General features: G+C 37.3%; 3 protein-coding genes across 7 annotated transcripts in view; 2 read left to right on the top strand and 1 right to left on the bottom strand.

Annotated features, from left to right (window-relative positions):
• LOC118739652 (probable serine/threonine-protein kinase yakA) overlaps positions 1 to 1,647 on the bottom strand; it is a 12,795-nt gene extending 11,148 nt beyond the window's left edge. For 2 of the 3 annotated variants that reach the window (XM_036471101.1, XM_036471103.1), the window contains exons 1-2: positions 1,117 to 1,646; positions 120 to 788 (exon numbers count right to left, since the gene is read on the bottom strand). In XM_036471101.1, the coding sequence (XP_036326994.1) occupies positions 120 to 749 (630 nt within the window). In that variant the 5' untranslated portion in view covers positions 750 to 788; positions 1,117 to 1,646. Of the gene's footprint in view, positions 1 to 119; positions 789 to 1,116 lie in introns of all 3 variants that reach the window. The other variant, XM_036471100.1, reaches the window with a different exon arrangement.
• Positions 1,648 to 4,380: 2,733 nt separating this feature from the next.
• Positions 4,381 to 10,977, top strand: part of LOC118739647 (probable deoxycytidylate deaminase) — a 90,547-nt gene continuing 83,950 nt past the window's right edge. The window contains exon 1 of one of the 2 annotated variants that reach the window (XM_036471095.1): positions 4,381 to 4,454. The gene's annotated coding sequence lies outside the window, so the exon portion shown is untranslated. Of the gene's footprint in view, positions 4,455 to 8,441; positions 8,770 to 10,977 lie in introns of those variants that run through there. The other variant, XM_036471096.1, reaches the window with a different exon arrangement.
• LOC118739649 (clathrin light chain-like) lies at positions 4,668 to 7,780 on the top strand. 2 transcript variants are annotated; one of them, XR_004993040.1, is made up of 4 exons: positions 4,668 to 4,817; positions 4,949 to 5,611; positions 6,641 to 6,744; positions 6,823 to 7,780. XR_004993040.1 is itself a non-coding variant. In XM_036471098.1 (3 exons), the coding sequence occupies exons 2-3, from the start codon at positions 4,975 to 4,977 to the stop codon at positions 6,688 to 6,690; spliced, it is 687 nt and encodes a 228-aa protein (XP_036326991.1). In that variant the 5' UTR covers positions 4,668 to 4,817; positions 4,949 to 4,974; the 3' UTR covers positions 6,691 to 7,780. The 2 variants fall into 2 exon arrangements, 1 of the variants encoding a protein (XP_036326991.1); XM_036471098.1 differs by having other exon boundaries at positions 6,641 to 7,780.

Below are 10,977 nucleotides of genomic sequence, written 5' to 3'. Positions count from 1 at the left end.
ATATATGTACAAATATGTATTACAACGAAAAATATACGCAAATTTTACAAGCTGATATCGCCCAAATTATTAAATCTTCTATACGGACTTTAGGCCAAACTGTCCAACATACTACTCACCACCTTATCCGCAACTAAATTCAATTGTTGCTGCTGTGCCTGCTGCTGCTGGTGCTGTTGCTGCTGTTGTTGCTGCTGCTGTTGTTGCATAGCCAAAAAAGTATTGGATATCATCGGCGTATTCCAACTGAGCGTTGTTGATGTAAGAGCAGAAGTTGTGGGCGATGGTGATGCACCGCTTGACGAAGAATTTTCACCATAATAATTAGACGCTGCATTATTTGCAGCAGCTGCTGCAGCAGATGATACAACAGCAACTGCGGCTTGATTTTGGAAATTCGTCAATTGTTTATCCAGCGTTGATGGGATTTGTATTTGACGTACGGGCGTATTGACCGCACTTGAAGCGTAATGTGCCGGTTTTGGTTGTGCGCTAGCAGCTGCTGCATGATGGTAGATTTGTTGAAATACCGGATTATATCCGCTGATAGGCGATGGTGACACAAAACTGCCGCTGCCAGCAGCTGCGGCATTGAAGCTTGCAGCTATGCCTGAATGTGCTGCTTGTAGAAACAAAGACTGTGCTGGCGCCAAGTGCGGGTGTTGAAAATCTTCTGCAGAACCAGTACTGGAGGCAGATGGCACAATGCGATTATAAGCATAAGACCAGGGACTTGAATTGGGATCCATATTGTTTAAGAAACGTTTATGTGGTATATATATAGATGACTACAAAGTAAATTCGTCAGATAAATTAATTTAATAGCACATAATAATAAAGAATTATGTTGTGGGGTAGCTTTTATAACTAAACAATATAAAATTTGCATACGGAAACATGATCCATGTATGTATAGCGCCAAAAAAAAAAGTCGACATTTGCTTCATCAGACAATTCAAACCAAGTTTTTACATCGCAAGCAAATAATAGTGATAATGTATCGTATAACCCCTGAAATATGTACTTGGTAAAACCTGCATTATAATGCTTTATCTAATATTTCAATGTCGATTGGATTTCAACGCTTCCCCACAACAATACAACAACCACACGCACTTGCTATGCTTCCGATTGGTGAAATGTACGCGCAGTACGAAAATTTCTAGTTTGGGGATTTTATTTGCTTGTCCCGTACTACTCCAACGCCCGTTCAGCATTCGAATCAATGGAGCACCTCAAATGTGTACTTTGTCTTGCGTTATGTATCTAGCTGGATTACGACTGTGGTAGCTGCACGGCAAAACGGCTCGACCGGTCGTTCTATGCGCCGTTGCCCAAAGCTGTCGCCTTGCGTGACTCGTCGCGTTCTCCTGCAACTCGTTGAGCTGCGTTTTGGTAAAAACTGAAAATTTTCACTGCTATTTGGTGTTTGCAGTTTAAACTCCAATTGACCGCTATTATATAAGTCCTTATGCACACTTTTCAACTATAATTTTCACAAAAATACCAAGTTCTTGTTGTTAATTTTCAATTTTTCGCGTCACCTATTCTGTCTACTCGTTGTTACACAGTCCGAGCGCCATTTTGAGAAAAACATTCCCACTCCGAATTCGGCCGAGGCTAGCTAGTCCGAAAGTGTGTATTTTCTGCCAGTCAAACCATGACGAAAAACGTCAAAATGTGAAAAAACGAACAGTATCATAGGGTTGCATTTTTTTTTTATTTCTGCTATGTGCAATAACAAAAATTAGGGCTCTTCACACCGAGCTTGGGCCTAAGTAGCTCGGTGCTCGGTAATACCATGTCCCCACCAAAAAGTTAACCATCTTAAATCGAACTTAACCACTTCACTAACTATTGCTGTCCAGACTGCGGTTTGAGGTTTATAAAACAGTAAAAATGTAAATAACAGTGGTCGGACGTCCAAAACTCGATTCAGGACTAAATCGCTGCAAAACTCGGAGCAAAAACAAATTTTCCGTACTAGATTGAATTTTTTATTTTCGTTTCTGACATTAATTGTTTGGCTTAAATATTTTCTATTCATGCAAAAATTAACGAGGCCATGTAAGGATATTATGTTACATATTTAGGTAATTTTTGGCATTTTCTATAAAGTAGAACGTATCTAACACTTAATTTTTTAAAGAGCAATAGGATCTAAACCTTCTCAACTTTATATAAATTTCATTCTACATATATTTTTTAACAACTGAAGTAAAGTTCTGCATCCGCCAATTTCTACAGCCATACATCAAAAATTACCGAAGTTACTTTATTGACACATTGCTATGAACGAGTCACTTTTTAAAGCTTAGTATCCAGCTCTTAAGAAAAGCAAAAACTCCATATAAAATGACGTACAAGAAATGGCTAAGAAATTTTCTTGAGTCAAATTTCCTTAAGGCAGTACGCAGCTCTTCAGTAATTTAGTACGCTTTCTACTACGGTTTTCAAAATTTTTTTGTGAAAAAAGAGCTCAAGGCAACCCAGGTTTGCAACAGAAATATATGCCCGCTCCATTATTTTTTGAGGAAAGAGTGAGGCAACAGGCTGTGAGGTATAAAAAATGTCAAAATTCCTTGGACACACACGCGAAATAATGGCAATTTTTTCTTGACCGTTTTCTTAAGAGCTGGATACTAAGCTTAACAGTGAGATTTGGCTAACTTTCACTGAAACTGGTGGTGAACGCAAAAAAACGGACCCAAGAGGGGCATAACATGACTGAAAAAAATGGAGTAGATTTGAAGTCAAGCGGAGTAGAGGAGTAGATTTCAAATTTTTTCAAAAAGAGTAAATCTAATCTGATTTTAGTGGAGTCCAAACACTAGTAAGGAACGAATTTTTTACATTTTAACGCTAATGACCCACAGATGGCGGGAAAACATATGGTTGTATCAAACTCTCGACGTGGTTTCGAGTTAGTTAGCTTTTAACCATCTCAGTGAAATGGTTAAGTGCTGTCATTTTTATATGGCGAAACTACGCTAAATCAAGTGGGTTATCGGGATAACCAACTCAACAGCCATAACTACGTGGTTAGCTCCGGTGGGGACATGGTATAAGGCCCTGTCGCTACAGGAAAACCCTGATGTCGTGATAACCATGATAAAAACATAGGTAGAACCCACAGTATACAGTAAACCAGCCATTGACAATATGCTTATTTGAAAATTAATGCATGAAATATTGTGCATGTATAGGATTCTTTTGTCATTAACCCATAGGCAATGACTGGTGCTCATTTTGTGATCAACTCTGTTTTTTTTCCTATTTAATTGAGAACATTTCAATTAACAGCACCGACAAATGAATATATACACAAACAAATTTTCGGTTATGGTTAAAACAATTAAAGTTTTTGTATTGAGTTTTTTGTTTAGAATTTCGTTTTCCCTTTTCAGTAGGGTTTATAATACAAGGTGGTATCAATTGTGACAGCTCGATCTGACACTGCCTTAGCTAAGCAGAATAAGAAGAAAAACGAAAAGAAATTGATCCCCATTTGGGGGAAAAATATATAATTTCATATTTTTTTCTAAACAAAATTGGCTTTTTTATAGTATATTCGTAATGAAATGAAATAATATAAGATAAAATACCTATTTAAGAAAACGAAATATGTATACTGAGAAAAAATAAACATTCAACTATATTATAAGGCAAAGAATTGTTAAAGAAGTAACACTGTTCACCTAAGGCAGCCAATATGGCGGAATTAGAGCGAGAAAGTGTCAACCGATAACACCTTGAATTATGGCATCATGGGTTTTTTGCACAGTATCTTTTATGTGCGAATTGATCGTGATGGATACCAAAGAACGTGAATCTATAAGAAGAGACAACACGTTATAAGTGTAGCGAGTTCGAACATCAGGAGCGTGCCTTCTCTTTTCATCCAATCAAAAAGTGTATTTCTGCAAAAGAGAAGGCGCGTGATTTAGTTATTTTCAAATATAAAATTAACTCAGCGTTTATACGGCAAAATTTACCATTTTCCAAAATGTTATTTGCAAATAATACGTGCGTATAAACGTAGTAATAGATGCACGTTCTTTCTAGCTACGGATCTGAATAAGTGACTGAAACGCGACTGTTTGTCAAAAGCATACGATTTCGATCTCACGTAAATACATTTGGTAAATGCGATAGCATGAACGCTCTTCGAAAATACATGATCGAAAGTGCTAAATGTTGAATTTTAAATGCAGCAAAAACGTTGCAATTTGAATAAAGAATGTGTATGTAAACTCGTTATAATCAAATGAATAGGCAGGTTCTAAAATTCTGGGTCTTCCTGTTAATGCAACATCAGCTGTTAATTGCAATAAGGCTGTCAAAATCCTATTGTTTTGCCGCGCTTTTTATTTCTTGACCAACAAATTGCCTTGGACGCCTTGCGAGTGTAATTTTTTTTAGATAAAGTTTGTGAACGTAATAGTTATTTTAAGGTAAGCCATATCTTAGTTTTTTGGTGACTTGGGTTGGGATCGTTATTTTGCCTTTAAAACCAATTCTTCAGCAAGGGACAAGGAATTTGTTGGGAGTGTGCCATTTTTCCCCATTTGCTATCCCGTTTCCTTATCGTCCGCCATTGCCACGCTTTGTTCGATTTCTACAGCTTTATCGGCAGGTGTTGTCCCGTTCGCACACTTTCGGAATAGAAATTTTTCATTGACAGTTCTTTGTTAAAGAAGAAGAACGAATTTTACAGTTTGATTGGGAAAAAATTACTGCAAGTTTATTTATTGTGTGTATTGTGCTGACTCAACTTTAAAAAAAGTATAAAAATCTGAAAAGAACGAAATTTTGAGGTAAATATCCCCTTATAAATTATTCCACGAGTGTCGCATTTGCGTTGAAATTGAAAGCAAGGCAGTCTCAAATCTGTCGACGTGTAAATAAAAAGCAATACGCCCCAATTCAAGTTCTCTTAATTTCGCAGTGATTGCTGCCAATATTCTTTGCACAATGGATTTCGGCGATGATTTTGCCCCCAAAGAGGAAGTTGATCCCGCAGCCGAGTTTCTGGCACGTGAACAATCTGTTCTCGGTGACCTCGAATCGGAAATCGTACCTCCATCAAATACTGCTCCCAGTGCACCGGCCAGCACAGATGGTGGCAATGGACTACTTGGCAGCGATGAACTAGCCCCTAATGCGGTTGGCGGCGGACTTGGTTCATCTACCGGTAGCTTTGAAATGATTGGTGGTGAATCAAATGAACCAGTCGGTATATCGGGACCACCACCTTCTCGGGTTGAACCTGAAAAAATAAGAAAATGGCGAGAGGAACAAAAACAACGTCTCGAAGAAAAAGATAGGGAAGAAGAACGTAAGAAAGAAGAGTTGCGTCTGCAGGCGAAGCAGGAATTGGAAGATTGGTTGCGTCAAACAGAAGAATCTATCGCTAAAACCAAAGCGGCCTCACGCAACGCTGAAAAGCAGGCAGCGGCGCTTGAAAATGGTGGACCCATGGAACCGGGAACCGAGTGGGAGCGCATTGCAAAATTATGCGATTTCAACCCAAAAGTGAACAAATCAGGCAAGGATATCTCACGCATGCGGTCTATATACCTACATTTGAAACAGAATCCCATTCCCCTGGGTAAGGCGGCCTAAACTTCACATATGAGCTTGGTAAAATATAAACCATGTATTAATACATGCACACAATCGTATTCGTATTATTCCAATAATGTATGTGCGCATATGTATGTATATTCGTTCTGAAATGAATTTTTTGTTCGCAAAATGATTTAGTGAATACGATAATTAGCGCTGTTTTCAATTATACCACATATTTCAAAAGTATTGATTATAACAATGGTTTATATGTATATGTACGTATACAAAAATATATGCATAGAATTTTAGCAAACTTGTAAATTAAAATGAATTGAATTTATTGAAGTTTACATTTACATTAAATATACAAAAACAAAAATAGTTTATGTGGTTATGAATTATCTAATTTTAATATTGAATTTATTTTATATACTTCCTGCGTACCAGAGTTGGAGTGCACTGTTTATGTTGTTGTTGTTGTAGCAGCAGTGCTCAACCCCCCAGATCTGTCATGTGTCATCGTCTTCATCCTCCGACTCTGTGAGCCTGAGGCCGAGAAAGCGGGCTGCGTCGATAGGTGCGGTCCAGAGCGCTTCTGGTGTCAGGGTCGTAGGGTTGGAGGTGCACGTGAAGAGGTGCTGGGTGTCGTGAGGACCTTGCCCACATGCAGGGCATGTGTTTGCCACTTGTGCGTTCAGCCGAGAGAGGTAGCTGTTGAGTCGGTGACACCACCCAGAACGGAGTTGTGCTAGGGTGCACCTGGTCTCTCTCGGCAGCTCTATTTCTTCTGGGTCTATGGGCGGCGGTCGACCGCCCAAAACGATGTTGTCATTACGCGTACTGAGGCTCGTTCTGACCGCATCGCTGTGTAGGCTGTTGAGCGCCGCTCTGTATGTTGCTGCGTCGAATGGATGGTCTACGTACGGCTCAATGTCCGCTTTCCAGTCATGCAGGTGTCGTCTCACGTGTTTATACTATTGACCAGTGATAGTGCAACATTACTTATGTTAATATTATTACCAATATCTTTTATTAACGTCCTTTTAAAACCTATAACCCATCTTTATAGGTAATACATATGTACATATCGTTACTTCCCTGCCAGCAAATGAAAGATAATTTTATTGCCTATCGCCACGATGTCGCTCCTTCGTCACTATTGGAAGTTATACTGTGAGAAGTTATCAAAGCGATAGCAATTATTTCACAAAGTCAAAAATTATTTCTGATGTTTTTCTATCTTCTTAACAGGTGCTCGGACGATTTTTACCCCTTGAAATTTTGAAAATTTCCAAAGCAAATCTTGGAAGTTCATTCGAGTAAAATTATACTTTTTACTTTATTTTTAATTAACGTGCAAGCAATGTGTATTTTATACACATAATGTTTTTATCATGCAAGCCATCATATTCGAATAACAAATAATATAATTACGCATGATACAAAAAAAAAGATCAAAGTGAAACTACCTTCTTTCATGGAATTACGTTTAATTTTAAAGAGATGCGTTATTTGATTTATTATGTTGATGCCTTTTTACTATGAAGTTTTGGAACTGTTTTTTAAAATGTTTAGTTGGAAATTCATAAAATATGGGAGCGCTTGAGCTTGTGATCTAAGCCGAGAGCAGGATGAAAATGGCTTCAGTAACTCTGCGGCTGTGGCTGCAAGTTCAAAGGTATCGCAAAAATACCATTGCGTTTTATCAAAAATTAAACCAACTGAAGAACTTTTAACACTTCAGACTTTATTGCACAAGTTACTATCGTTCCTATCGGAATAGTTTCTAATTGCTGTATCGCTTTCGTATCATAAGGACGTGACGTCTTGGTGGAACAGTTTTTCCTGAGAGCGGATAAGAATTTGATAAAATAGCGACATCGTCGGCGATGATTTTCGCAGAAATGTCGTGTCGAATTAGTAACTTCTGTAATAGAAAATGCTGGCAGGGTGTAATTCACAAAGGTCTTAACCAACACTTTTCGAAACTGCGTTTTTAGCAGATTTCGGTAGGATGTATTAAAAACACCTTCAATACACCTTCGAGGCACGGCGGCAATACTGCAGCACTGATCAAAATTTTGCAATACTGTTGCAACTTCCCAACTGATAAAACGTAGCTAGAAACTTACACCGAACGTGATACTTAAATAATTCGCGCAACACTGCGGCTGTGATTGCATCTCGACAAGCCCAAATTTTGAAGTGTTAGTACCAAAAACCATGGTAAAAATATGGGAAGGTAGAACCGCTGAAAGCATTTTTAACGTTTTCAAACATTTTAATTTTAAAATTTACTCACAAACTCAAACACACGTTCTCATTTCTCAAACAACAAACATTTTAACCAATTTCATATATTATCATCTTCAGTTTTATATGATTTTAAAGGCACCCTGAAATTGTGCATATGAACAAAGTGCACACGAAATAATGCATATGAAAAAAACCCAAATAATGCATATATGCAAAGTTTCGGTTGAAAACTGAAATAACGCATATGAAAAAACCGAAGTAATGCATACATGCACAGTTTCGACTCAAAAGATAAATAATGCATATGACAAAAAAACAAATAGTATTTTTTGATTGTTCTTCGTATTTTCTGTCTTTTTTTAGTGCCTTATTTTGCTTTTTTTGCAATACCTTTTTTTGCCTTTTCCTGCCTTTTTCGCTATTTTGTTTTGCCTTTTTTTGCCTTTTTTGCAACAGCTAGTGCCTTTTCCTGCCTTTTTCGCTATTTTATTTTGCCTTTTCCAGCCTATTTCGTTCCTTTATTTTGCCTTTTTTATAGGGTTTTAGGTCCTAAAAATCCGTTCCCTGCTCATCAGCATAAAAAAACCGCCTTTAGACAAATGATTAATAGAATTGAGCAAATACCACTAACAAAACCGAACTGAACGCAATATATGCCATAGCGGCTAATAACGGATACAAGAGAGATCTGGTAGAGGAATCCCGATGGGAGCACAAAAACAGAAAGCCAAACAATGAAAAAAACAATCACACAAATTGGGCGGTACTAACCTATACTGGAAAGTCAACGTTCAAACTAGCAAAGCTGTTCCAGAAACACAACCTTCGCGTATCATTCAGAACAAATAACAACGTAGGACGGATACTACGGAGCACCACAAATCAAGAAGACCCATTGGATAAACAAGGAGTGTATAAACTAACTTTCCGGAGTTGTCCTCGGTGATTGGAAATTTACTTTTATTAAGGTTATCCTTAAAAGTGGCAATGCAAATTGTATTGAGACTTATAGACCGCTTTCTAAGCTTACCACTGTCTCAAAAGGTAAAGACAAAATATACTTTACTGTTAACAGGGCTACCAGACGTTTAGAATTTAAAATCCGTACACAGACAAAAAGTGGTGGGTGAAAAATCCTTACGCTACCATTTGTTTGACGAGCAAAAAAAAATCCCTAAGCTTCGGTGAACACAGGGATCGTACTTTTAATAACATCAAATAAATCAACATATATTTCCACTAGTCCTATTTATTGATTGCTTTACATACAACCTTATTATTTTTCTGACTAGAACTTTTTAACAAGCTGTGTTTTTAGTTTATGTATGTACATGTATCTTTTCAGGTAAGTTGTCGACCCTACCGAGTAACAGTATGATCTTTAAAGATATGGTTAAAGTTAAAAAATAAACAAAATTTGGGGTTTTATAATTTTAAGTATGTGGCACAAACTCCCAACAATCGCAGTCTACCAAGAGATTGTTATACATAATTTTAATGGCCTATAAATCCTTTTCTCATGTTTGATTTTTAAAATCGGGTGAAAAATAGTCAAGCTGTTAATAGATAAGTCCCTCAAGTACGAAAATAACGCATTTTTTAATAAAAAAAATGGAGGTTCAGGAACTATAAAAACCTATGCGATATGTGTAAAACAGACAATTTTTACAATATGAAAAAAATACTACAAAAAACCGTACGTCTTAGCGGTAGCTTTCGTTGAATCCGTACAACCATTTTCACCCCTAAAAATCCGTACCGTACGAAAAAATCCGCACATCTGGCAGGGCTGACTGTTAAACATTTATTATGCTCTAACCAACATGGGTTCGTACCGGGTAGATCTACGTTAACCAAGTTGGACTGTTTGGTAACCTTTTAAAAGGGATTCCAAATTGACCCAATATACACCGATTTTTTGAAGGCTTTTGACAGGGTGTTTAATCGAATATTTATAGCTAAACTTAAGGTCTAGGCTTTCATTTTGAGTTTCTGAAGTCGATTACATCCTATCTGGATAATAGACGCTGTGTCTTTCGTTTTGATAATGTATAGTCTTATTCTTTTGTTTCCTCATCTGTAGCTCGTTTCTGTAACGATTCTCTACCAAGGCGAATTGAGATATGAATTCGCTGCCCTGTTCTCTAGTGCTAATGAGTAGTAGAGAATGACGTTTATTCTATACCAATCGGTAGAGAAGGGTTACTTGCTGTCTCCACAGGCAAAAGTTTTTATCTTGATAATGTTATCAGGCAAAATTTTGCCCATGGAGACCGCATATTGCTCTTGGCAAGCAATAATTATCAGAGCTTTTATCTTGATAAATATTGCCAGCAATCGTGGAGACAACATTATCGATATTTCAATATAAAAGCAAAAATTTAACTGTTTTCTTTTAAAATATGTTTTATTATTTGCTTGGATGTGAAATAGCATACTTTTTAAACTTTTTAATTGATTAAATCCGGCTAAAATTGCCATCTTATAAATGCTTTTATCAAGATAAAAAATGCCCACGCACAAATATTGCCGCTGATAAAATTTTTATCAGGCAATAAAAATGACAGTTGGTAGGCAAAAACTTTTGCCTGTGGAGACGGGCCGTTACAGAAACGAGCTACTGGTGCTCCCCAGGGTAGGGTCTTAGGCCTGCTATTATTTATCCTCTTTGTTAATGATATTTCCTCCTGTATTTCTATGTGTTAGCTTCCTTCTATACGCAGATAACCTGAAGATGTATTATGAAATTAAAAGCCTAGAAAACTTTGTATAGTTGATGTGCTCAATTCCACCACTCACATAAACTTTATTGTTTCTAAATCGTTCGCTATGTTGTGGCCTCTCAAACTGTTGTACTCGCGCTTTTAGTTCGGTCGAGGTTGGAAGACGCGTTATTCGTTTCATACAGTTTATGTGAATAGATTGGAGTCTGATCAGAGGCCTTTTGTACGCTTTGCTTAGCGCTCCATGAAATTTGTAGACCCTATGCCGTCCTATCGTTGTTTATTGATAAATCCCAAGGCCACCACCTGTTTAAAAATTGAATTCAATTCAAATTACACTAGGGAAAATCTGAAGTTTTGAAATGACGCAAAAAAAACCCTAGATTATGGTCCTTTATACTGTTTTTCCAGATCAGATAATTTTTCC

The sequence above is a fragment of the Rhagoletis pomonella genome, unplaced genomic scaffold (genome assembly GCF_013731165.1).
Source record: "Rhagoletis pomonella isolate Grant_MI unplaced genomic scaffold, Rhpom_1.0 Rhpom_scaffold_00005, whole genome shotgun sequence".
Lineage (NCBI taxonomy): Eukaryota > Metazoa > Arthropoda > Insecta > Diptera > Tephritidae > Rhagoletis > Rhagoletis pomonella.
This window is presented reverse-complemented; position numbering and strand designations above follow the sequence as displayed.

Bases quoted from the DNA above. Each gene is read 5' to 3' on its own strand.
- LOC118739649 (XM_036471098.1), top strand. From the start codon at position 4,975: ATGGATTTCGGCGATGATTTTGCCCCCAAAGAGGAAGTTGATCCCGCA. The intron at 5,612-6,640 runs GTAAGGCGGCCT...CCATCTTTATAG, and splicing joins ACAGAATCCCATTCCCCTGG to GTAATACATATGTACATATC.